The sequence below is a fragment of the Neurospora hispaniola genome (assembly GCF_033458365.1).
Source record: "Neurospora hispaniola strain FGSC 10403 chromosome Unknown B0T23scaffold_4, whole genome shotgun sequence".
NCBI lineage: Eukaryota > Fungi > Ascomycota > Sordariomycetes > Sordariales > Sordariaceae > Neurospora > Neurospora hispaniola.
Window position 1 is genome coordinate 2,384,346 of NW_026944409.1, and position 27,079 is coordinate 2,411,424.

The following is a 27,079-nucleotide window of genomic DNA, read 5'->3' on the forward strand; positions in this document are numbered from 1 at the left end:
AAGCGAGCGAACGAGAGCGAGCCCCTCGACTGCCCAAATTGTGATACGCCCTCACTTCGTCTTTTTTTCCGGCGCCCGCCATACACACACGCTGATACCAAGCAAAGCCCGCAAAGCCCAGCCCTCGTTTCCTGGCCCTCCGCCTCTGAGACAGCGTGACCGCATGCTACAGTCGACCGAGACATCGATTAGTCCGATCACGGCTTGATATTACCGGCCCCCCGATTCCGTCCCGAAAGCTGAAGCACCACCACCAGCCCGGGAGGCCCTGTGACGTTGTCTCCAGGCGCACCTACTGTACCTGCCAGCCCTGCCAGCCCGCCTTGTCAACACCTGTCGCCAATACTGTCTGACTGCTTGCTTGCTTGCTTGCTTGCTTGCTTGCCTGTCCTCTTAACTGAGGGGCCATCGCTATCCACGCCAGGTCTCGCTGATCTGCTTGTGATAGACGACTAATACACCACTCCACGACCCCGTTTGGTTTTGAAAGCAGAAAATAAAAAGAAGAAAAGAAAGAAAGACAAAAAGGCACCCGAGGGCTGCTGTGGCATTCGGCCCATCCTCCTCCCCCAAACAGGCCTCTATTCTCTTGTCTAGATGATGGTGCGTCCGCATTTCCTCCCTCGCTGGTTCCCGACCCCCGGATACCGGGATTTGGATCCATGCTCTCGGCGGAGCCGCACGTCAATTTCCGAATATGGATACCGCGTGTCGCTTCCTGGGCGATCGTCTTTGCAGGAGAGACATGAAAAAATTATGGGTCCTTGTGGATCGGGAGAACCTCCTTTCGACTGACCAACCTGTTGTTATTCCAGCAGACCTCATCCCGTCCCCAAGGCGATGTTGGCTCCAGTTTCGCCAGCCGACGCGGCCACGACCGACTGTCGATATCCGATCCTAGCCGCCACGTCACCGAGACCATAGGAACAATGTACACCATCGACGACGACGACTCTGGTCCCGAAGACGGCCGTCGGGCCAGCCGCCCCCTTAGCTTCATTGCGACCCAGGGAGATCACTTGGAGCGCCTCGCTAGTCTCGCCGAGGAGCCCTCCGAGGAGAACTCGGGGGATGAACTGCGCCTCGTCCGGACAACCTCAGACAAGACCAAGTCAACACTACACGACACCACTGGCGGAGAGGGGGGCGATGATGGGTTCATGGGTGGACGCACCTCGAAGGAGTCCAGCACCCTCCCGATGAGGAAGTCAAGCGACACGAGCAGTTCGTCAGAAAGACCGGCCTCTCCGCTTTCGCCCGCGCGCTCGATACGGGAACTCCAGGCCGATGGGTCGGCCTCCCAGTTCCCCATGACGAATATCGACGATGCCAACGACATTGCACAAGAGTTAAGTAATCTGCAGGCGCTGCGACGGCTATCGATGGATGTTGGGAATTTCAACGACCCCGATCTTCTTCCTTTCTCGAATATGGGCCTAGTCCAGTCTGGTCCACCATCGGGCGAAGATGATGAAGCAGACCCGTCCCGTTTGCTATGGGTACCTGCGAGAGTACACCCGGAACTCGAACCTACGGCGTTCAAAGACTTCCTGGAGAATCGCGTGCAGGCAATAAAGCGGCGGTCCAGTGACTCCATGTTGTCGATTGACCTGAACCGAAGTGACTCGACAGGTGGAGGAGGGGGCTTGAGGAGAAAGAAGTCAATGCTCTCTCGCCAAATCAAGCCGACGAGTGAGGGTATTGACTATGTGGATGGCGCAGAAAGGCTGCAACGGCAACGCTCCCTCCATGGCGATGGTAACCCAGAACCTAGCCTGAATGAGTTGGTAGATGATCCTACGAAAGCAGTCAAGAAACTGGCGCTTGAGACTCACCAAGAGGTGGACGAGGGTGACATCCCGATACTTCCTGCTCCAAGTATGGGTCTAAGACGCTCCACAAAGACAACATACAGAAAAAGCGGCAGTGTACGCGGGAACAAACCGTCATTTTCGAAGAGGGCCCATGGAAGGCAGTCATCCGAGCTTGAAGATGATATGCCCCCTGTTCCGGCAATGGACGAGGCGTCAAGTCAAGGCCTGAAGAGGGTACAGTCTGAGCCGGCCCTGGCTGATCTCTACTCACATCCCGAGAAATCGCTGCACACACGGCAAAATTCTGCACGCGATCCCTCGGGTTCGTCCAAAGATATAACCGTACGACGATCGTTAGAAGACACACCCAACAGAGCTCTTCAGGACGAACCAAAGTCGGCTAGCCCGCCTGCCCCGGCCCCAGCGGAAGTCCTCCCTGTCAAGAAGACTCCGCCCATACCGCCACCTACAACCGCCCCGCCGCCGGTGCCTGCAATCGTTGCGACGCCGCCAGCAGAGACAAATAAGCAGACTCTACCCGATAGATCATCCACCCAAAAGGCGGACGAGCCGTCTCCTCGCGCCGAAAAACGTCCGTCGATTGACGCAACCCAGTCGACAGCGCAAGCCAATGGCAAGAGTCAACCTAAGCCTTCCGCGCCGAGCGTAATTACGCAACCCTCGCCGGCATCGGATGAGAAGAAAGCGGACAAGAAAGCGAAAGAGAAGGAAGAGGTTGAAGCCCCCACCAAATCGTCCGGATGGAAATGGTTCAAGAGTGATGAGAAGGACAAGAAGAAGCGCGAGAAGGAAAAGGAGCGCGAGAAAGAGGAGCAAGCTCGGAAAGCGAAGAGCAAGGGCGGAGACAAGAGCCATGATGCGACCCGGTTGGACGTTCTACAAAACTCCATTGAAGGCTCTTCTAAAGGCCGGGAGAGCTTGGTGCTGGATCGGGATAGTATCGACAAGAACGAGGACAAGAAGAAGGAGACCAAGAAGGAAAAGGAAGGCTTCTTTGGTGGTCTTTTCGGAGGCAAAAAGAAGGCTGATAAGGAGCCTGCCAAGAAGAAGGAGCAAACCCTACTTACTCCAGAACCTCCTCGCCGAAAACTTGTTCCCGATGTCGACTACTCTTGGACTCGCTTCCCGATTATTGAAGAGCGAGCCATTTACCGGATGGCTCACATCAAGCTTGCGAACCCCCGCCGACCCTTGCACAGTCAAGTCCTGCTCAGCAACTTTATGTACTCTTATCTCGCAAAGGTCCAGGCCATGCATCCCCAGCTCAATGTGCCCACCTCACCGCAGCAAAGGCGATTGGAGGAAGAGCGCAAGCGCCGTGAAGCCGAACAGAAGGCGGCGCAGCAGCGAGCGATGGAGCAACTCGCCCTTGAACAACAAATGGCGGCGATGTCTGGCCAGACCGATTTCAACTTTGAGTACCATCGCGTAAGTTAACGTTTGCCTAAGCCGAAAAATGGTTGTGCTTAAAGATACTAACACGTCGTTTAGGCTGGAAATGGTTACGGCGAGGCATCGGGCGGCGGCACGCAGTACGTTGATGACGCTCAGATTTATGAATACGAGCAACAACGGAACGAATCTCGCGCCCGCCAGGAAAACCAACAACAAGAAAATGGCAAAAATGACGAGGCAAAGGACATGTGGTAGGGCGACCACGGCCCGTCTTCGAGCTGGTCTAGACTCTGCCTAGCTGGTTGAAGAAGTCTGCGGTACCAGTCCCAGGCCATCACTCTGGTGGGTTAAACTGCACGTCAGGCTTGAATAACGTCTTGTCCGGCGAGGAATAAGAGACGGGCTCAGGCTGCTTCATAGTGCGAGAGGAGGTAGTGGGACATTTGACAAGAGCATATTGTACTTAGCTAATCTTCCTTTTCTTTTCGACTTTGTAAACAAGAGCAGCAGCAGCAGCAGCAGGAGGAGGAGAAGGAGAAACAACACGAAAAGCAGCCCAGCAGCGAGCATCGGGATTGGCGTATTGGGAGACAAATGTCATGAAATGGGGGAGGCGGCAAGGCGATGAAAGATATATATTTATTGGGTGTTGTAAAAGAGATCAATGGTTGAGAGTGGATGGATGGCAAGTAGGAAGGATATGGGTTGGGAATTTATTGCAACTCTATTTTTTCTTTTTTTTCTCAACATGTTGCGAGTCGGGATCTATCTACCCTTGAGAGGAGAGAGAAAGCGACCGAGAGAGAGACAAAGAGTTTATCATCCTGTTTTGTATCACAACGCAAAAAATGTCACGGCAATCTGTTGGTCCCCCTTGGGAGCAACGAACTCTCTTCTTCTTGACAGCGACTTTGGGCTGCCCGCTGCACCAGATTTGGAAACAACGAACAACTGTCTCGGTGCGCCTTTCATCAAGTGAAACTTGGCAGCCTTCTTCCTTGTTACAGTTTGCCCTCGTTGACTAGTAGGTATTTTGAGTACCTTCCTGTTGATCCCCTTGCCGTCGGACTTGAGCTGAGCTTCCCCTGGCTCCGTCTGCGATTATGTACCTAGCTAGGTGATGCCGAGTAGTAGGTAGAACGGTATGATGATGTGTTAAACTGGAGTACCTAATCCACGCAGCTGACACTGAGGTGTTGTTGGCAGCGCCTAGCACTCTGGCAGGGGGTGTCGCGCTTCCGGGCAGCTTGCCACGCCCGTCTGGCTGGTGCCTGCCCCTGGCGGTCACCACTTGCATGGCCTCTACATACACTATAGGCGCTCAATAGGGAAGGCGGGAGCTGTAGACATGTACCAAGGTAGCCTGGAGGTACCCACCCGCCCGCCCGCCCAGCTGGAGCCAAGACAGAAAAGACACAGCGACGGGAGAGCTCCCCTCCCGTCCGGGCCCCTCCTGTCACGGTTTGGCCCTCAGTTTTCAATCACTGCCCGCTTGGAACCATTCAGATTTGAGCACCAGCCTACCTACCTACCTACGCCGTGAACTCTCCCGGCCTCTCTGAAAATCTTCCCGACATCAACCACCATCCAGACAAAAACATATCTCCCATACCTACCTACCTTTATCCTCTCCGTCCTTGGGGCTCTCTGTTGACCTCCGCTTCGTGTAATATTCTTTCTTACTTCAACTCGATTCTCGGGCCGCCGTCGTCCGTTTCTGCTTGATACCCCGCCTCCCGGTCGCGACCAAACGCCCGTCTGTTGTTGCTTCAGCTGTCGGCACCATCACCGCCCGGTTGCGCATTTGTCGACATTTGACTTTCCACTTTCCGCCACATACTTGGCACCGCACTACGCCCGCCGTCAGCTACCTTCTACCCCTTCACGTGTAGCTTCCCATTCGGCCTTCAGCTCTCCCTCCATCCCGATCCCCAACACCCCTCGTCCTCACCTGGTCGCCGAAGCCAGCAAATACCCAACCTCCCCCAACGCACATCTCAGTCTTCTGTATTGAAGCCCTCTACCGGGATGGCATCTGTGAGCTTCTCCTCCCTTCTTTTTCTGCTTCCCCCCCTCTCGCTGCCCAGCTTCAGCACGTTCCCCAACCACCATTCCACCTCTTCCCCACCATACACTACTCCGATCACCGTCACGTCTCGTCGAGCATGTCTGGCTGGCGATCGCCTTGACCGCCCGGCTGTCTACGAAGCTCGAGCCGACACGCCATCCTCGCCTGTCGCTACCTTGACGCGTGTTTGCTAACTTGACACGTTCCTCGACAGCAACCCCGTAATACATACAACGCCCCCGGGTTTCTGCCCAATGGTGCCGCTCCTCATCAGGGCCCAGTACCCGGCGCTACACCTCTCCTCCCGAACCAAGGCCGCATTTTGGAAACTGGTCCCACCAGAGTTCTCTGCATTGCAGATGTTCGAGGTAAGTTTCTCCTCCAGTGTTATCCTGTCCCGGCTGCTGGTTTGCGCCTTGTTTACTGACTTGCCCCTTCCCTCTTGCAGGTAATCTCCGGTCCTTGAACGAGCTCGCCAAGGCCGCCCGCGCCAACTATATCATTCACACTGGTGACTTTGGTTTCTACGACGAGACATCTCTCGAGCGTATTGCGGAGAAGTGCGATATCCCCAGCCCAAATCTGGTCTTGCCTCGCTGACCAACCTTTGAACAGGACATTGAAACATGTTGCCCAATATTCGCCCCTGATTTCCGAGACCACCAAGAAGGCCATTGCGCAAGCCGCTTCCGGCCCCGTCAAGAGCCGCTTCCCTGCTAGCGAGCTTCCTCTTTCCGAGCTGCCTCTCCTCATTTCGGGCGAACTGAAGCTGGATGTTCCCGTGTACACGGTTTGGGGCGCCTGTGAAGATGTCCGGGTGCTTGAGAAGTTCAGATCAGGAGAGTACAAGGTGCCCAACCTGTTTGTGATCGACGAGTCTCGGTCGAAGCTCCTCGAAATCGGCGGTGTCAAGCTTCGTCTTCTTGGTTTGGGCGGTGCTGTCGTTATGCACAAGCTTTTCGATAACGGCGAAGGACGGACTACGATCGCTGGTGGACAAGGTACTATGTGGACTACACTTCTACAGATGGGCGAGCTTGTCGACACTGCTAATCGCGTCTACGACCCTACCGAAACACGCATCTTCATCACCCACGCTTCGCCCGCTCGTGAGGGCATCCTCAACCAGCTTTCGGTAACTCTCAAGGCGGATTTCTCCATCTCGGCTGGTCTTCATTTCCGTTACGGAAGCTCGTACAACGAGTTCAGCGTCAACCCGACGTTGGATCACTACCGTGGAAAGCTGGCCGCTAGTAAGGCATCTTTCAACGATGTGTGGGAAACCGTCCGCAGTGAGGTTGAGCCCGCGATCCAGCAGAACGACGTCCAGCAGACCTTGCTCAAGAACGCACTCAGTGTTGTTGAGAAGATGCCTACGACCGCTGCTGGTGGGAACCCTTTTGGTGGTGCAGCTGCGGGCCAGTCGGCCGCCGCGCTCGGCCAAGTCGACGAGAGCGCCTTTAAGAACATGTGGAACTTCAACCTTGCTGATGCCGCGTTTGGATGGCTGGTGCTGGAAATTCACGACGGAAGGATTGGAACCGAAATGAGAGCTCAGGGATTTAACTTCTCCCATCGCGGGGCTAAGCAACCCGTGTATGCGGCCCAGGGTGCCGTCCCGCCCTCGACCGGAGGCGCTAACCCTGTTCCTACTGGCCCCGCTGCCGCTTCTACACCCGTTCAACCCGCAGCGCAGCCCGCGCCTGCGGTACCTGCCGTCCCTGTTGTTCCCAAGCAGCCCCCCGCGCAAACTGCTAAGCCCGCTGCCCCGTCGCCGGCCCCGACACAACCCAAGGCGGCTACACCACAGCCTGCTGCCGCCTTGCCCGCATCAAGAGAGTCTGAGAAGCCGGCATCCGCTCCCACGAACGGGGCTTCCAATAATCCGGAGCCTACCCCTTCTCCGGCGCCCAAGAGCGCTGCAGAAAGTATCATTGGCCTCTTTGTCATGCAACCACCGAACGATGACGCCATCCCTGGCCTGTTCGCGGAGGAGGACAAGTCCAAGATCGTCAAGGTTGATAAGTGGGGCCAGAACAACAGAGTAGTCATTTTCAAGACGGTCGAGGATCGTGACGGTGCCTTGGATCGCTTGCCTCAGGAATACAAGTCTCGTGGCACTGGCTCGGACGACCGCTCGAAGCCGCTCATCAAGGTCTTCAGCCCTCCCTCGTCAAGACCGTTCAACACCCGTGGCGGCGCCGGTACGTGGGCCAGCAGCAGAGGTGGTCGGGAAGGTACCCAGAGCGGATACCGCAGCGCTGGTGGCGGAACTGCTAGCGATAGTGAAGGCGCTGGTCGTCGTGGAGGTCGCGGAGGTTCCAGAGGCGGCCGTGGTGGTGAGCGCGGCGGACGTGGCTCGCGCCGTGGGGGCTTGAAGGGTGACGGAAGCCCGGCTACGACTTCTGCTACCCCGGCTGACTCTTAGGACACGAAAGCTGTGGAGTTGAAAGTCGAAGACTCGAAGCAAGGTTCGGAGAAAGGTTCGAAAGAAGGTTTGAAGGCAATTCTGAAGAAAGCTTGTGCCAGAAAATCATCAGACATTCACGAATCGACGTCGTGAGATGCAGATGGTTAAGTCAACCTTGATCAATGAAGGCCTGGCGTTGTTGGGGAAACGGTGCTTACTAGGGATAGATTTAACCCTAGCAATGTTGTTCTGGACTGGGACTGAAGAAATAGTGCAGGGATTGTTTTATCAAGTCAGGTTCAAGACAGGCTAGGTAAGCCACGTCGAACTGAGCTGAGCTTGCTGCGCGGGAGAGGAGAAGTGAATGAGGGGAAAGCGAGAGGAAGAAAACAGCGTACAGTTTACCATTACAATTTCAAGAACCAAAAACATTCTTCGGAGTTGTTCATGTCTCTCGATGCAGATATTGTAGATGATGCGGATGGTGTTTCAGGTCGAGGTCTCCAAAAGGACGTTAGCGGATTTGCTTACTTTGCTTTTTTCTTTTTATTCTTCTTCTACCTTGTGTTCATGTCTTCACTTAAATTCGCTTTTTGTAAGACAAACATGCAAGGCTCGTTTTTATCGGCCGTACAAACGAAAAGATGTCGAAAGGTAGAGAGAGCATGGACATGATAAGTTTGTAGAGTAATATGTACCTTAGTCTAGCCCGCCAGAGAGCGTTATGTCCAACATTGTTTGCAAGCCGCATCAAGTGTTGTTCCCCGAACCTCTCCGTCATTCTTTTTTTGGAGGTATGTAAGAGTTTTTTTTCGGAATCGATCTCGTCCAGTGTACTAGGAGTTGTGAACGAGTACAAAGCTAATAAGCGAACCAGGACTAGATCGATGGATTTTACACTCTCGTACGGTGGCCCAAGTTTGGGTTATGCTCAATTGACAGAATCTCATTCAAAAAAAGTCCGTGCTAGTTGTAAATATTAGATACGCGCCCGGGCGCGTCAATATAAATTCAGTTTAGCAATCAAATGTTTCTTATATTGTATACCACCCCACTTCCTTCTATACGTTAACGTACGTAAATACTTTCCCTACAACAACAATGTACTAACTGTTAGCGATACGAATATACTATAATTAATTGTAATTAACTAGTATATATACAATATATATAATAATAATATATATATATATATAATTAATATTCGAAAAAGCAAAAATGTCCGACGATGGCGCTACTGCTTTGGTGGCTATATTACGCCCGTATACCTTTAAGGGTAAATCTATTATAGATAGTATAGACGAAAATAAAACTTTAAATAAGTTTAATAGTACCTAGCCTTAAGAGAAACGCTTCCGCTACGCTATAAAAAAACTCTTTAATTATAAGGTTAACGAAGCCTATACTATTATAGTAAATTATAAAGTAAATATTATTATTAAAGTTGGTTGATTAGTATTGGAAGTAATTAAATTTAATGGTTAGTAATAGACTATCTTCCGTTGCTTTTCTTTTAAAGTATATTAGAAGAGGGGAGAGTATATTGTATTTAAATTAAAGTGGGAGCGTTCGGAGTAATTTATCGGCTTTATTCGTTATTTTTTTAGTATAAAGATTAATAGACGTACTTATAGTAAATGTATATTATTTACTAACCCTAGTCCCTTTTTCGAGTGCGTTTCTAGCGGTAAGGCTTCTAGTAAGGGTATTTATACGAATTACTATTATAAGGGCGAGGGTAAAGGTTGTTCCTTGCGTAAGGGTATGTATATGATTTTTTTTAAAATTTTTTGTTATAATTATTTACTAATTTTTTATTTAGATTTCGAATTGGAGGAAAAGAAGGCGAAGGATAAAGAAGTCCCCTTCTCTACTAAGACTATTTATAGTTGTAAGGTTAAGGATTTGGAGAGAGTTTTAGCTTAGATTTGTATTGAGATCGCGGATTGTAAGATCGATATGTAGAATTAAGTTATATTTTTAAGTAATTCTAAATTGATAGTTTAAATATAATACCTATATTTAAATAGTTACTTATATATTATAACGTTTTAATATTAAAATTTTTAATTTTATATTTATAAAAGTTTAAAAATTAATTTTTATAAAGAGAATTTCCTTAATAGGTTTAAATAAGTAAGTATATAATATAATATTAAAAAATAAAACTTAAATATTCTATAATTATTTAAAATAGTTTTTTTTAAATTAAATATAACGAATATTTTAAATAAATATATATATAAATATTTTAAGAAGTTTTTTAAATAAATGAATTTTATTTAAAGAATATATATATATTTAAATAATAAATAGTAATTAGTATATTCAAATAAACGCTTTTAAAAATCTTTTTAATAATATTTAAGTTTTATATTATCCTATATAAAACTTTTAGCTTTATATTATAAAATAAAATAATAAAATATATAGTTAATATAAAGAGTTATAATTTTTATATAGTTAATATAAAGTATAATATAAAAAAGAAATAAAATAATTATTAAAGCCTTTTATATTCTTTCTTTCTACCTTCTTTATAATCTTTTTTTTATCTTTTTTTTTATTTTAATTATTTTTCCTTTCCTCTCTCCTCTCTACCCTTTTTTCTTTATTTTTTCTTTTTTTTCTAATCTTTAACCCCTTTATTAGATTTTCTTCTATTAATATCCATTTTCTTCTACTTCTAAACCTACTTTTTCTCTTATTTCCCTTATTTTATAATATTTATATAAAATTCAAAAGTAGTATATTTATTCTTATATATATATATATACTATTATAAATAAATATATATTCAAACGAGAAATATATTATATTAATAACTATATAGTAAGGTAAAAGTAATATTTTTTAACTATAATTAAATTATAGAAATTAATATTTAGAAAATATCTTTTAAAATTATATAAAAAGTCTTTATTTAGTATTAACTAAATTAAATTTCTAAATAACTTTATAGAAATAAAGTATTAAATTCTAAAATATTTAATAAAGTTTTTATTATTTTTTCGCCTTTAAAGTAGTATTAATACTTAAACTATATATACTTCTTATTATATAAATACTAAATAAGTTTAAATATAAAATTAATAATATTCGAAAATTAAATTCTACTATTATTTATAAATTTATATTAATAGTATTTTAATTTCTATTTTAATTTAAATAAATATTATATAAAGCTCCTTTTAATAAGTTAAAAATATATTTTTAATATATAAAAGTAAAAAAGTAAAACTTAAAGTATTATATATATTTCCAATACTTATATTTATTTGAATATATATTATAAAAATACCTATATATAAAAATATTGAAATTTCTATTAATTTTAATAAATTTATTTTATATTAATATTCTTTAAACTATTATAATATAATTAGAAAATAGTTTTTAAAATTATTTAAAATTTAAATATTAAATAAAATATATAAGGTTAATATTAATACTATTTATAAAAATAGGAAATAAGTCAAATTCTATTATATTTTCTGATATTTAAAATATTATTATATAGAGTTATTTGTAAAAGTAGTTTTATTATAGTATAAGGTGTTTTATTGTTAGTAGTTATTGCTTTGGAGGTACTTTATAATATTTAAGACCTAGATATAATTGTTTCCGATTGAAGTAAATTCTCTTTATTCTTCTCTTATTAGATATTACCTCTTTATATTACTTGCGATAAACCTAAGTCTACTTTTTTCTAAGATTATTATTTTATTTTTTTATTATAACCTTTAAATATTACCTAATTACTAATATTTTATATTTATATTATTTCGCCGAGTATCCTACTTGGCTGGTTTATAGTAATTGTGAAGAATTGTTTGTTATCTAAGTAGTTCTTCTTAATACGTTAGAGATAGCTTTCGTTATTAATTCGGACTCTCCTAACCTGAGTCCTACGTACGTAATTTTATTTAACTAGTTTTAATTAAAGGTTATTCCCTATAGTAACTGTACTTTAAAATAGATTTTTATTATTTAAATACTTTTAATTCCGGCGGGAATTAAGAATAGTATATTAAGTGAGTTTATGGATATTAGCGTTGTTTATTAATAGTAAATTGTTAATCTATTAGAATATAATATTCTAAAGAACGTTTGTAACATTATTTTTTAGTAGTATTAGTAATTTATAAAATATTAAATAGTATATGGCGAGAAAATTCTAATTAAAGTAAGAATTCTAAATTTAATTTTAAGGAGCTACGGTAAAAATTTTAATTTATTGGAGGTATTCTCTAATTATTTTGCTTTTATTTATAAAATTAAAGATTAGTACCTTTTTGAGAAGAATTTTACCTATAAAATTAATATTGATAAAGTAGAATTTATTGGAATCGATCCTTAGGTAATTAATAATAAAGTTTAGTTTATTAACTTTTATTTAGATTTATTAAAGCCGATTAATTTCGAAGGGTTCCGAAAAGTTATTAAGATCCTAGGCAAGGTTAAAAAGGATTTGCCTTTAGTTGTTATATTTATAGAAACCCTTATTATCGGTGAGAGCGAAAATTCGGTAAATTAAATTGCTACTCCTAAAATATTAATTTCTAAATATATACGTAAGCGAGTAATTTTCTTATAAAATAGTTATATTACCCCTTCTCTAATATTTAAGTGTATTTTAATCCTAAAAATAGAATTAGAGGAAAGAATTAAATAAGAACTAAATATTAAATAAGAGTTTAGTATTAAATAAGAATTAGGTACTAAGTAGGTTCTATAAATTAAGAGGGAGCTTGTAAGTAGAGCGGGGCTAATTATTAAATATAAATTTAGTATAGTACAAGCGCCGAAGATTAAATATAATCGGCCTACTAACGTTTCGGTTAATAGTAAACGAATTATAAACGGAATAGTAATAGTTAATTAAAGAGGAATGTTAGAGGAAGTGGATATTCTTCCCTTAGTATAATTTTAAATTATATTCTAGGAGGAAAGTAGTGTAAAGGGTAATAAAGGGGGTAATATAATAGATAATATTCGTTTATTAAATAAGAATACGGAGGAAGAGGGTATATTTATAGATTTAATTGATATTAAAAAAGTATTTACTGTTATTGGGAGATATCGCTAGAGATCGAAATTAATTAGTTCCAATATAGGCCTATCCGCTCCCATCGTTAGTATTCCGCCCCTGGCCTTATTAATTTATAATTAGAAACGGTAATTACTATTTATTTCGGGGTTTATTCTATATATATTTATTTTATTTACTTTAAGAATTTTAATATTTATTTTACTTTTAGTTTTTTTTTATAATTAATATATACGAAGTATTACTATTATATTAGAAGTGAAAATTCATTTATATAAGGTTATTTATATATTTAAGTATTTACTATATATTATATATTTACCTATTTTATTCTATTAATTCTAATATTCTATAATTATTTCTAATATAAAACCTAATCCCTCTAATAATTATTATTATACTCTATTCTATTTAACCTATTATTAAGATCCTTTATTATATAATTTACGTTACTTCTACTTTATTTTATAAGTTCTTTTACTTTATTAAAACTATTTTATAGTAATATTATAAAATAAAGTAGTAGATTATTTATTATTAACTAATAGTCCGCTAATTTATTTCGTAAGTGTTTGTATTGTATATAGAATAGCGAATTATAGCCGTTGTAAGTATACAGTATAAAACCTTTTATAATAGATGTATATAGATTTATTATTGTTTATGGTAGGTACCGGTCTAATTCGAAATTCTTATACTATATTATATTCTTTAAGTGCCGGTATTATCCCTAATCTATTTTATATCGATAATTTAAGGCTTTAGCTTTATTATATTTATAGTATAAATTTACTAGTTTTCCTAGGATAATATAACGCCGGCCTACTTGCGGTTAAATAGTATATTAGTTCTAATAATTAATAAAATCCTAGAATTCGTATTGTATTTAGAGTATAAACGTATAGAGTAATACTATATAGTCTTTTATCCTAGATGCGTTTTAATTATCTAATGTTTTTAATCTTTTAAAGTATTCCTAGTAATATTAAATTGGAACCGATTGAAGACGATTAGAAGAAATTTATAATTTAAATAAATAATCGGCTATTACATAACTACCTCTACTAATTTTTAATTCGCTAGTTAGTAGTATTTTATCTTCGTATAAAAATATTAGGTATATAGAATGGTACTTCGGGACTATATATTAGTAGAATTTAATCCTTAGAAATTATATTATATTATATAATAATATTTTAATTAGGGGGGCCCGGTTTAAAAATAACGATTTTATTCGGCACTATACGTCGAAATCTTAAAATTCTTCGTAATTAATTATTAAGTGCGAGGTAATAAAGCCTATATACTAGTATATTTATTTTATTACTATAATCGGACCGTATTTATATTAGTATAAAGTTATACTTCCTAATTACTTCTACCTACTAATAGAAGACGGATTTTTATATTATTGTAAAAATTCTAATATAAAATTATATAATATATTAAAAATAAGTATCGATATTAGTATAAACTTTAATATTATATTTACGCAATTTTAAATAAGTGTTAATATATTATAAATAGTTAGGACTAAGTATAGTCCATCTTCCTTTATAATATTATAGGAAATTAAATTTATTTTAGATTATTTAAAGGAAAAATTCTTTAAAGTAAGTAAAGAATAGTTCCTATAGTAAATAAAGGTTAAAGAATTTAGTAAAATAATATTATAGTTCGCGTTTATTTATTCTTCGAATAAAATAAGCTTTATCCGATTTTTATATTCCCTAAAGAATAGTTCGTACTTTTATAAATTTATTTTTAAGGATTTTAGGCGTATATTTTTAGAAGATATTTAAATTTCTTTGTAAGTTTTGTAATCTATCAAGAGAAATTATATATCCTCGCTTTTAAAAGATAATAAATAATTCTTTATCGCTTAGTACCTTTTTAAAGTAAATAGTTTAAACCTTTATACGAAGTATATCTATAATAAATATTTTAAATTTATATTAAAATACTATTTCTAAGGTTTTTAAAAAGCGGTTTAAAGTTATAGTATTTATCTTAATATTATACTATTCTTTTAAACTTCTAAGAATCTCTTTGCGGGAGAGTTTATTAGTATACACTTCAAGGATAAAGGTAGTATACGGCCGGAGGTTAATATATTTATAACCTATTATTAGTAAATAATTTATTATAATTCTTTATAATACTATAAAATATTTTTAATAGGAAAGGGATGTTTTATGTTAATATTGGGGTAATAGATATTAGTTCGCTTTATAATTTGTAGAGTATAAAGGTTTACAATTAGTAGTGATTAATTTATATCGGAGGTGATTGGATATATTTACTATTTATTAGATAGTGTGTAGAAATAGGGTAAGTAGGCGTATCTTTAAAGGTTAATAAATTTATATCCTAATATTTAAGGAATTATATTATTTTAGAAAATTAAATTATTATAAATTAAATTTTAATATATATATTTATTATATTAAAATTATTAAAATATTATTTATTAATTTATTTTTTTCTTTCTATATATAAAATATCTTTTTACTTATATAAAGAGATAAAAGACTAATAAATTTACCTTTTAAGTAATATTATAATATTATTAAAAAATAATTATATTAATTTATAAAAATAAATTCTACTTATATACTAAAGAATTTATATTTGTATATAAAAAGAAAAAGTCTTTTTAATATCTTTCTTTATATTTAGAATTATATAGGAAGATATTAAAAAATATTTTGGATTTTTTCTTATAATATTCTTCCTATTTAATACTCCCTTTTAAAATAATATAGAGTTTAAATAATTTTTAAGAATAATTTAAAAAGAAAACGTTTTTAAGTAAATAACTATTTAAATTCAATTAATAGTAAAGCTATAAAAACTTTTACTTTTAAAAGTCTATTAAAAATTAATAAATAGTTTAATACTATACTTAACTATCTATATTAAAGCTTAAAGAGAAATATATAAGTATATTAAATAAATAAATAATAATCTTTTATTTTATAATATAATTATAGTACCTTATTAATATAATATTTCTTTTTAACTTTTATAATAGAAATATATAATATAGTATTTAATACTACTAAGTAAAAACGTCTAGTTTTATCTTAATAATAGTAATTTATAAAAGAATTATTATAAATATAAATTTCTTTACTTCTTTTAAAATTATATTACTAAATATATATTTATATATATTATAATTTTGAAATTATTTATTAAAAAAAAAAGGAATATATAAATAATTAATATTATATATTTAAATTTCTAAGTTTGTATTTACTTATAGAATTTAAAAGAACTTTTATATTTATATATAAATATAATATTTTATTAACTTTATATTCTTTTATTTTATAGAAAAATAATATATTATTTAACTATATATAATATTTAAAATACTAAAGTAATTTTAGTAATATAAATAAGTTTTTATATATATTTTATAAATTTCTATATATTATTTTAAATTATAGAAGTTAAAGAAATATATTTAAAAGAATTTATTATTCTTAATATTTATATAATATTAATATATCAAATTATATTTCTATATTTTTATTTTTGTTATAGAGAATATATTTTTATATAATCTGGAATTGTAATTAGGAGAATATTATTTATATAGTATAAAGTAAATTTATATTGATTGAACTTAACTAGAAGCAATATTTTACTTTCTTATAAAATAAAAAAATATTATTAAATATCTCATTTATACCTTATAATATAATATAAATTTTTATATAAATTTTATAAAGTAGTATTAGAGAAGTGTAGTTAGTATTAATAAAATAAAATAATAATAAGAGAAGAAAAATAAATTATATTTATAGCTACCTCTTACGCTTTATAAGCGATAGTGCCTTAAATTCCTTATGTTTTTTAAAGTTAGAAGTAATAATATCCTTTATTTCTTCTAATTTTTAAAATATTATTTTATTTATAATCCTATTTTTATCCTTCTCCCTCCAAAGTACCTACACCTCCGCTACCTCCTCCTTCTTTATCTTCTTCTCTTTAGCCTCCTTTTTAAAAGAATATTTAATATTCTATTTAATATAATAATAATAAGTATAAGTACCGCTAAACTACTAATTATAGGCTCTAATATATTCGAATGTCGGGCGGAAAGTAATTTTATTAATATATTAAATATATTCTTCTTTGTTGTACACATCTTTAAATAGATAAATAGTAATTATAATTATTTACTTAACTATATTAACTTTAGGGATAATAAATTTTTAAACCCTATTCTTAAAAGTCTTTCTAATTTCCTATAAGCGTATAAAGTTCTATTAAAACTAATAGTATTAAATTACTTCCAATTTAAGAATATAATTCCAATTTACTATTTTACGCAATAAAATTTGCCTAGTAGCACCCGTATTATATTACTCGAACTTACCTAATAGGTAGACGGTTTATTCTTCTACTATTAAAATTATACTCTATTCGGGGGGTAGGGTAGGTAATTTGCAACTATTAAATTAGTATAGCGCCGGTATAATTAATAAATTTATAGAAGTCGTAGGAGAGTAGTAAGGGAATAGCCGGGGAGTAGCGGACGGACGTAGAGAAAATAGAAATAAAGTAGTAGGGGAGCGATAGGGAAGTATACACAATAATTATATAGTATAGAAAGAAGGAAATCAATTTAGCGAGGAGGTGTGTGCATTTGCTTTTGTGTGGGGTACTAATAATTTTGCTGTTATCTGTGGGCAGTTGGATATACGGACCAATTTTCAATTGAGCATAACCCAAACTTGGGCCACCGTACTCTCGTTCCCTAACATCCTCGGTCACGACTACCGTAGCTTTCGCAAGGTGTGCCTTACTCGGAGCTCCAAACTCGGAGCTTGAAGATTTCATTACTTTTCCTTTTCTTGCTTCTCCGCCCTGTCTAGTAGATCTAGGTCTGGATATGAAGTCTTTCCCAACCGTCTTCAGACTCCCGTTGCTTTTGATAATTGTACAAGTATGTATAGGTTGAGTGGTAAGATAGTAGAGGTGGCCGGGAACCATCGTCTAATATGTACAGATAAAAGTACATCGCTGCCCCCCGTTCTCTTTAAGGGGGTATCTGTCAGCTTTTGTTTTGTTTTTCTTCTTCTTCTTCTTTCATTCTCTTCCCCCCCTTAGACCGCTTGCTTGGGCTTTGCTATCAACCACTGCACCCGATCATCCCGGTGTTTATCACCTCTTCGTGCAAAGGCCACCAACACCACCAACTAACCTTCTTTCTTTCCGTCTATCATGCATCTCTCAAACCTCAATCCACCACCCTCTTTCTTACTCCCCCCCCTTCACTTCCGCCTAGGCTTCATGCCCTTGTGAATCGCTGCCACACCACCCGTCAAATCCTCATACCCCTGTCCACCAACCACGAAACCCGCATCAACAATCATATCCCTAAAGTCCTCCTGGCTCGGGAACCTTTCGATCGATTCCACCAGATACTGATAACTATCCCTATCCCCCGCTACCAACTGTCCAATCAGCGGGATCGCGCTAAAGCTCCACTGCTTGTAAATGGTGTTGAAAAGCGGGTGCTTATCGGCCTTGCTGAACTCCAAACAAGCAAAGACACCACCGGGCTTGAGCACGCGGTAAGCCTCGCGCAAGGCGGCGGGGATGTTGCTAAAGTTTCTGATACCGAAAGCGACGGTATACAGGTCGACAGACTCATCGGGGACTCCCGTGGTGGGGGAGTAGCCGACCTGGTTGGCGCCCAGGGGTTTAGTCTGGGTCAAGTCTTCGGCGTTGGCTTCGAGGAAGGAGAGGGCGGCTTGTTGGCTGGCGGGCAGGGAAGCGGAGCGCTGTTTGCCGACGGAGAGCATGGCGGGGTTGATGTCGGAGATGGTCACGCGCACGTCGGGGTTGCCGTTGAGGATGTGCGCCGTGTGCAGCATCCGGAAGGCGATGTCGCCGGTGCCGCCGGCTATGTCGAGGATGTGTTGAGGGGCGCGGGGGTCGGAGGAGGAAGTGAGGGGGGAGAAGCCGGGGTTGAGGGAGGCGACGAAGTGGTCCCTGGAGAAAGAAGAAAGAAGGAGAAGGTGGTTAGCTGGGCTGATCGTAGTACATGTGAGTTTTGCAAGGGTTGGTGTTGGATGGGGGATGTGACATATGTCTATGATAGCATGGGATGGGGAAGAAATAGACTGAACATACTTCCATACGCGATGCCAGCCAAAAGACATGAGATCATTCATGCGATCGTACGACTCGGCAACGCTGGTGAAAACACCAGCAACGCGCTCTCGTTTCTCGGCCTCGGTGACGGTCTCGAAGCCGAAGTGGGTAGGACGCGCAGGATCGGGAATGGCATATTCGGGTACTGAGTTGTTGTTGTTGTTGTTGTTGTTGGGCTTTTGTTGCAACTGGAGGGTTGTCGAGAAGGACGACCGTAATATCCGGGATTCGGCGTGTAAGAGCGTTCGCGACGAGGGAATCGCCCTTCGGAGGGCCGGACGGGCAACCATGGTGGATTGGCGACGAGGCTGGGGAGAAAGTCCGGGAGGTAAGTGGGTTGGAGAGAGGATCTGGAGAAGGAAGAATTAGAATGGCCCCCCCGGAAATTGAGAAATGTCAAGAAAGTTGTCGCCAGTCGGCCCGCGGCGTCGCAATCGATGGCTGAAAGGCGCTCCCCCAATCGAAATTGCCCAATTGGGAAGGCTGCGAAATCTGCATGTGCCGGGGTAACTAAACAACACACTGCAGCTAAGCTCGGGTGGCTGGTGCAGTGCACTGCACTGGTTTTTGTGGCTTGTGCGTTGCTTGAGCCATTGTCCAGCCTTGTTTGCGGGGTAGCTTCTGGGGACTGCGGGGGTTCCATCGGGCTGGTGGGGGTCCCTGTTTGGTCTCCGTTTTTTTCCCTCCAGATGATGTTCGCAGGCGCTAGCGCAGGGTTGAATGGCTGGCGCAAGGAGATCTCGAACATTGACCCCTGCAGTGATGATGGAATCTTGGAAGGTGTAAACATTCAGGTGTAGTGAACTCACTTGGATTAGACTATGGTTTGGACGTGAAGATCCGGGCCTGACGACGCCGATGAAACAGTATCGCATCTATCGTCGTCGGCCTTCTTTGATCCAGATCTTGCCTCGGATCTGACAGATGGCTCGGACTTCTCAGAGGCTGCCTTTTTGGATTCCTTCACGGTGGCTTCGGCGTTTTTCGCGTCGGCCATCCACTGCGCGATGAAATGGATGATCTTTCTGTGGAAAACGGTGAAAATGGCGATAGCGGCGAGGAGACAGACGATGATGGCCACGATGGCGTTTCTGCCGGACATGGTTGAGGATTCGCTGGGAATAGCTTGTCAATGTCGCTGTTGCTGAAGGGTACTGTCTTGCTTGTGACGCGATATCGCGGGGCGTTGAGGAGAGGGCCAAATGAGAAATGGTAGCGAGGTGTTGCTACTCTACGAAACTTAGAGGTGCGACTACAAGGCGAGGGTTGGCTGCCGTTACTATGGTATGTGCGCTTGTGTGGGACGAGACGGTTGATGAAGAGGTGTTCTGTTCAGCAATCGATTCACTCGAATTCTGAACGGAAACCTGAGGCTATGGTACCCCCCGTTGTCTGGACAGCAGAGTATGCGGCCCAAGTTGGGATGAAATCCTCAGCATCAGATGAAAAAGACCCAAGTCGCTTATTTCGACATCTACCCTACCACACCTACCTAGCTAGGCTGTCCTTCCCGCCCTCAAAATCCCCAAGGTCATACTCCTCCGGGTACTGCTCCAGATGTTCCTTCAACTCCTTCATCTGCGCCTTAATCTCCGGCGTCATCTCCTCATACACATCCTCAAACATGGTCCTGATAGCAGGCTTCTTCTCCTTCTCCGCCTGGGAGAACGCCTTGAGGATATCTCTTCTGATGCTATCGCGCGCCTCCCTCTCCATGTTCTCATCCCAGATACCCTTGGCCTCCATCCACTTGCGCAGCCTTCCGATCGGGTTGTCTCTCCTCTTCCAGTCCTCTACCTCCACCTTGGCACGGTACGCAAACGAATCGTCCGACGTGCTGTGGTGGCTGACGCGGTAAGTCATGGCCTCGATCAGGACCGGCTTGCCGCCGTCTTGTAGGGCTAGCTCGCGCGCCCGCTTGGTCACCTCCCGCACGGCCCAGAAGTCGTTGCCGTCTACCCTGATGGTCTCGATGCCGTAGCCGAGGCCGCGGCTGGCGATGCCGTCGCCGCGGTACTGCTCCAGAGTTGGGGTCGAGATGGCGTAACCGTTGTTGCGGCAGATGAAGACCGCTGGGCAGCCACGGGTAGCGGCAATGTTGAGCGCGGCGTGGAAATCACCTTCGCTTGCGGCGCCTTCGCCGAAATAAGCGGCTACTACCCTCGGGGGCACCGTGGGATTTTGCATCCTTTGGATCTTGAGAGCATACGCAGCTCCGGCAGCCTGGGGAAGCTGGGTAGCTAATGGCGAGGAGATTGTATGCTAATAGTCAAACAACAAGGTTAGCCATTATTTTATTCCGAAAAGGATAGTGATATGAGCCCAAAAAAAGACAACATAAACCTACAATATTCAACTCTTTGCTCCCGTAATGCACCGGCATGTTCCTCCCCTTGCCCGAATCCTTATGGTTAGCAAACAGCTGGTTCATAAAGTCACTCAACTGAAACCCGCGCTGCTTGAATACACCCTGCTCGCGGTATTGACAGAACACCACGTCCTCCGGAGAAAGCGCCGAGGCACTCCCCACGCAAACGGCCTCTTCGCCCGCTGATACCATATAAAAGCTGAGGCGGCCTTGGCGTTGCGCATCGAACATGATCAGGTCCATGATGGAAACCGTCAGCATGTCGTGGTAGAGCTTGATCACTTCCTTGTCGCTCAAGTCGGGCTTGAACGAAGGGTCGACCACTTGGCCGTGTTGGTCGACGGCCCGGTAGGTTGGTAGAGCATCGTATTTTGAGGGTTCCTCAAAGGTCATGGTGTTGCAGAAAGCAGATTTGACGGCTCCCGGAAACATGACATGGCTAGCATCTGGTCTCTGGGAGAGCGAGCTGGCATGGCGACGGCTGGGGACTGTCTTTGATGTTGTTGTCGTCGAGGGTTGGATGGCAATTGGCATGAGACGAGGCTGATGGGTAACCGGTGTAAGAGGCCGCAAAAGGGATGACGACCGTTGACTGGAACGACAGATCCTCTTCATTTTGAAAGATGGGTGGGTGAAAAGAAGAAACAACCGATATGAGAAAATAATGAACGGTGGAAACAGAGAAGAGCAAGACGACAACGCGGAGATCGTGGGCAAGTCAAGTCCCTCAATCGCAAAACAACGAGAAGAAAATCACAACATGACAAAGACGGCAATAGCAGATATGGGGAACGGGATTGTGGAGGACATGATCATTCATCAACAAATGATGGTTTGTTGTTTCCCCTGGTCTGGACTTTTCAGAGGAGTTGTAGTGCGGATCGACGTCACTTGTGCCGACGGAAACCGGCCATTTTAAAGGAGGAGACCAGACCATGCATGGATTAAAACGCGGGGAATGCCAACCACTTTTCTCTTTCGGGATTGGCTTCTTGGGCTAGGGATCGATTGATTCCGAAATAATAGGATTATTGCACGTTATTACCAGTTGCTGAAATTACCGCTAATTCAAGGGACCGTGCACTGCACACAACTCGATTATTTCACAACCGTTCAATATACCGATTTGCTTTCTAATCTCCCCTTATTACCAGCTTCTATCTAGTAACCCTCTACTCTACTCCCTATATTTTTAACGATATCTCTGGAGAAGGTATGGGGGCGGGAACTATAGCAATAGTAATAGGGATAGTAATAATAGGGGTAATACTTGGAGGGTTCTAGTGTCACGGCACCATATAACATAGTCCCGTCCCTTTCAGCGTTCCGCCACTACAACCCAACCGTCCTTTAGTCAGCTCTATCGAATCTCTACTTAATTTATATACATAGTCTAAGAGCAAAGTTTTCGCTACTCTCTTCTAATCTTCTCCTCTTCGTACAATATTACATCTTCTCCAAATTCTTCTTGGTCGGTATTATAATAATATATTGCACCTTTTCTATTAAATTAACGGCCCGACGACCTCCTTATCGTTTCACCTCGATTTATTTTAAAATTAGTACCAACCTCTCCTAGTCCCCTAGTCCCAATCCTATTACACTATGTATACAACCTAGTTATACTTCGTTAAGATTCCCCCTTAAAAAACGCCCTAGACCGACAACCTTATTTTTACTACTATATTCCGTTATTATTACGCTACGTACCCTAGTTACCTACAATATTTTACTTCCTTTTCCTTATATAATATATTACTAGTATTCTATTATTAAAACTCTTGTATTAAACTATAAACAACTCTACAAATTTATTAGGTACGTTTACCCCCGGTTTTAGTACTATATTTACTTATAAAGTTATTATTTGGATTCTCTTCCGTTCGAATACCCTCCCCTTTATTTATAAAGTAGTTGAGGGTTTATAGGAGGATTTCTTTAATTTCATTTCTACTTTAGAGGTAGATTTTAACGTTTTTATTTAATTTTAATTTTATTTTATTATTATTAAAGATTATTTCGGCCGGGTTTATAGCGAATTTTATATTATTTAATAGGAGGCTTTAGATGTTTAGTAAGCGGTTAATTAAATTTAGTAGGTTACTACCTAGAACTTTTCTATAATTTTCTAAGTGTAGTAGGACTTTATTAGGGTTATAGTCGAAATTGTTATTGTAATTATATAGGTTTAATAAGCGTAGTAGCAATTTATTATAGCTAAAGACCGGGCCCGGTAATAGAATATTAATATAATAATAATATTAATTATAATTACCCTAATTACTAGTATTGCCTGCCTATATAGTACCGAACCCCTTATATTTAATAGCGCCGAAATATCCCTATTTAAATACTAGGAAGAGTATATTAATTGGCGGTCTTAATTAATTATTAAGTTAGTATTCGATTTTGTTGTGTATTTAATCCCGGCCGATTGTATCTTTTATATTTCTTAGTGTTTTTCCGGCGATATTTATATGTATATTCGGGCTAAAGTTAATATTATTACCTTTAACCTCTATAACGCTTTAGTTTGGCCGACTAGGCTCTTTAATTTCTAGGATATCCTTATTTACTTCGACCCTTATTATATTACTTTAAATATTTATATTAAAGTAGTATAGGAAATAGACTATTTTAAATAGGGTAGTACCCCTTTTATTAATTTTATTATTATTTTTATTAAATTGGCCGATTAGTATAAGTTCGATAGATAATATTATATCGATATTTTTAAATTTAAAATTAATAGTAACCTTTAAAATATTTTAATTAGTATTATTATACGATTAGTAGCCAATAATTTTAATATATAGGTTGAATTTTTCTAGGTTTTAATTAATAATATTAATAATTACCGTTACTAGAGTAATAGTTTTTCGGCTCCGTCCTATTTATTACCTTTAACTAATAATATTAGCGACCCTATAGTCCTTAATAAGGTCGGCGCCTTCTAGAAGGGATTGATTTCCTAGACCGAGAAGGACCGTTATTAGAAGTTCAACCTATATATGTATTGTAGCGCCCCTGGCTATTATACGATAGTTTGTATAGCGAAGGCTAAATTAAAGTTTATTAATTTTATTATTATTTTAGTACTTCCTTAGAACGTAGGAAAAGTTTAACCTTTAGTATAAATTGCTATTAGAGGTGAAATTCAAGGTAATTAGAAGATTTATATCTATATTTTATAGGATTTAATACTAGTTTTTCTTTTTTAAATTCCCTTTATTTTAGCGCTAGTTCGTCGGTCCTTTATTCTATTATAATTAATTCTAATTGTTTTCTAATAGGTTTTATTAATTTTTTATTTATATATTATTATAATATCTTTATTATATTATTCCTTTAATTATATACCTTTCGTTTAGTTAATAGCCGGGAGGGTAATGAAATTTTATATATTTATATTTTATTCTATTTTTTAGGTTCGTTTACGGATTGTTTAGCTCTATTTATATAGTTATTCGGCGGCCCGAATATAATCCTCGGCTTCCCTTAATTATAAAAGTATAACCTAAAGATTAATTAATTTAGTAATTTTATAGAATTTCCGGGTTTTACCGCTATTAAAGTTCCGGCCTCTATTAGGCTTAATTAATAGGTATTTGAGAGCATTCCCTTTAATCCTAGTCCAATTGGAATTGACCTCTTAATTATTATATTAGTTATTAAACCCGCCCTTTAAGATAGGTTTAAACTTATTATAAAATTTAAAACATCCTACCGCTATTTTATAATAATAGGAAAGCTATAGTTATTAGCGAATATACGTCCGAATAACTATACTTAGCCCTAGGACGCTTTTATTTAAATATTTTCCGTTTTTAATTTTATTTTTGTATATAAAAAGCCCGGTATTAAAATTTATAAGTATACGCCGGATTAATTCTACTACTTTTTTAAACCTTCGGCGTTAGGACCCCCCGGTATTATAAATAATACTTAAACGTTTAATAATTTAGCCGATTCCGACTAATTTTTCTATAATTTTAATAATATTACGTTTCGGGTAATCCTTTAAGGTTAATTTACCGAATAGCCCTTTTTCTAATTAATTACTAATTATAGGGATTAGATAGTAGAGAAGTTATAATTTAGGGCCGTTTTAGCGGAAAATATTTAAAAGTATATTAATAGTAAATTATTATTAATTTAATAGGAGATTTTCGATGCCCTTTTAGATTATCTTCGGCCGAAGTAGAAGGCTTTCGACTTTAATACTATTAAAATAATATTATTTTATTACCCTTTCGATTATAAGATCGATTTAATTCCCGGTTAGAACCCCCTTTATTACCGCCTACGGCCTATATCCTAGGAGGAACTTTATACTATCCGTAAGTACTTAGACAATTACTTCGCTACTAGCTTTATTTATCTAAATTCCTTATTAACGGCCGCCCTAATTCTATTTATTAAAAAGCTTAGTAGGGGCATTTATATTTGCGTCGATTATAAGGGTTTAAATAATACTATTATTAAGAATAGGTATTCTATCCCTTTTATTAGGGAGATTATTAACGCCCTCTAAAAGGTAAAGTAATTTAGTAAGTTTAATATTATAACGGTTTTTAACTAGCTATAGATTGTTTTCGGGGATGAGTAGAAGATTGTATTTATTATTAGGTTCAATTTCTTCGAATATTTTGTAGTGAATTTTAATATAATGGGCGTACCCGCTTCTTTCTAATACTATATTAATTATATTTTATTCAATGTTTTTAATAAATATATTATAACTTACTTCGATAATGTATTTGTTTATAGTAAAATTAAAATAGAATATAAATATTATTTTGAGAATGTTGTTTTACAGTTTTATAAGGTAGGCTTTATAATTAATATTTAGAAGTATAAGTTTTATAAGTACGAAACTAAGTATTTAAACTTAATTATTTCCCGGAATAACCTTTATATAGATTTAGAAAAAGTTAATATTGTATTAAATTAGGGCGCCCCTAAAATATTAAAGGATTTTTAACATTTTATTAGTTTTGTAAATTTCTATTACTGTTTTATTAAAGGTTTTTCAAAGATTGTCTAACCCCTAACTATATTAATATCTAAGGATAAGTAGACCTTGCTTATACCCCTAATTATTATAGTTATATTCGAATAATTAAAAGTCGTTTTTATTTTGGTGCTAGTCCTTATTTACTATAATCCTAATTGGAAGATTATTATCGAGGTGGACGTATTAGATTAGGTTTTTAGGAGTATTTTATTATAGGTCAATAAGGAAGGGAAATATTACCCTATTACCTTCTTCTTATTAAAATACTCTTTAGTAGAATGTAATTATAAAATTTATAATAAGGAGTTGTTTATTATTATTAAAGCCTTCGAAGAATGGCGCCCTGAGTTCTAAGGTGTAAAGGAACCGGTCGAAATTATTATAAATTATAAAAGTTTATAATATTTTACCTTTATAAAGTTTTTTAATTAGCGGTAGGTATAATGGTCCGAGTTCCTTAGCGATTTTTATTTCTAAATTATTTACCGTCCGGGTGCCTACGCTACAGTCCTAAATACGCTATTCCGCCTCCCCGGCAGCGCCCCGGCTAATAAACAGAATATTAGTAACGACTGAATTGCTAATTGTATATATACGCTTTTATTTAAGGAGAATTAGATTAAAGAGTTGGATTTTAATAAGGTTAAAACGATATTAGCGAAGTTATTCATCTTTAATGCTAAGTCCTTTATTAATAATTATATTAATATAATTTATTTCGCTTCCCCGGAATCTTTGGCGGCCTTTATAGTACTTTAAAAC

At 38.8% G+C, this 27,079-nt stretch overlaps 5 protein-coding genes across 5 annotated transcripts; 2 read left to right on the plus strand and 3 right to left on the minus strand.

Moving 5' to 3' along the window:
- Positions 1 to 929: 929 nt before the first annotated feature.
- Positions 930 to 3,485, plus strand: B0T23DRAFT_317717 (uncharacterized protein; the record flags this gene model as incomplete). The annotated part of the gene is made up of 2 exons (XM_062835018.1): positions 930 to 3,263; positions 3,327 to 3,485. The coding sequence occupies 2 exons, from the start codon at positions 930 to 932 to the stop codon at positions 3,483 to 3,485; spliced, it is 2,493 nt and encodes an 830-aa protein (XP_062693020.1).
- A 1,773-nt stretch (positions 3,486 to 5,258) lies between these two features.
- B0T23DRAFT_395911 (uncharacterized protein) lies at positions 5,259 to 7,726 on the plus strand (the record flags this gene model as incomplete). The annotated part of the gene is made up of 4 exons (XM_062838221.1): positions 5,259 to 5,483; positions 5,513 to 5,666; positions 5,747 to 5,858; positions 5,914 to 7,726. 4 exons carry the CDS (start codon positions 5,259 to 5,261, stop codon positions 7,724 to 7,726), a joined length of 2,304 nt encoding a protein of 767 aa, XP_062693021.1.
- A 10,179-nt stretch (positions 7,727 to 17,905) lies between these two features.
- Positions 17,906 to 19,388, minus strand: B0T23DRAFT_144797 (ubiquinone biosynthesis methyltransferase coq5). Its single transcript, XM_062832429.1, has 2 exons — positions 18,912 to 19,388; positions 17,906 to 18,770 (listed from the first exon to the last, which is right to left on the minus strand). Exons 1-2 carry the CDS (start codon positions 19,220 to 19,222, stop codon positions 18,047 to 18,049), a joined length of 1,035 nt encoding a protein of 344 aa, XP_062693022.1. The 5' UTR covers positions 19,223 to 19,388; the 3' UTR covers positions 17,906 to 18,046.
- Positions 19,389 to 19,739: 351 nt separating this feature from the next.
- B0T23DRAFT_144813 (uncharacterized protein) lies at positions 19,740 to 20,227 on the minus strand. Its single transcript, XM_062832431.1, has one exon. It carries the CDS (start codon positions 20,032 to 20,034, stop codon positions 19,747 to 19,749), a length of 288 nt encoding a protein of 95 aa, XP_062693023.1. The 5' UTR covers positions 20,035 to 20,227; the 3' UTR covers positions 19,740 to 19,746.
- Positions 20,114 to 22,295, minus strand: B0T23DRAFT_144800 (2-oxoisovalerate dehydrogenase alpha subunit mitochondrial precursor). Its single transcript, XM_062832430.1, has 2 exons — positions 21,280 to 22,295; positions 20,114 to 21,194 (listed from the first exon to the last, which is right to left on the minus strand). The coding sequence occupies exons 1-2, from the start codon at positions 21,913 to 21,915 to the stop codon at positions 20,421 to 20,423; spliced, it is 1,410 nt and encodes a 469-aa protein (XP_062693024.1). The 5' UTR covers positions 21,916 to 22,295; the 3' UTR covers positions 20,114 to 20,420.
- Positions 22,296 to 27,079: the final 4,784 nt, after the last annotated feature.

What these genes read in the sequence shown, in the direction of transcription:
- B0T23DRAFT_144800 (XM_062832430.1), bottom strand. Translation starts at nt 21,915, where the DNA reads ATGAAGAGGATCTGTCGTTCCAGTCAACGGTCGTCATCCCTTTTGCGG. An exon ending in GGAGCAAAGAGTTGAATATT is followed by an intron (nt 21,195 to 21,279) that starts GTAGGTTTATGT and finishes TTTGACTATTAG; the next exon opens with CATACAATCTCCTCGCCATT.
- B0T23DRAFT_144797 (XM_062832429.1), bottom strand. Translation starts at nt 19,222, where the DNA reads ATGGTTGCCCGTCCGGCCCTCCGAAGGGCGATTCCCTCGTCGCGAACG. An exon ending in GGCTGGCATCGCGTATGGAA is followed by an intron (nt 18,771 to 18,911) that starts GTATGTTCAGTC and finishes TTCTTTCTCCAG; the next exon opens with GGACCACTTCGTCGCCTCCC.
- B0T23DRAFT_144813 (XM_062832431.1), bottom strand. Translation starts at nt 20,034, where the DNA reads ATGTCCGGCAGAAACGCCATCGTGGCCATCATCGTCTGTCTCCTCGCC.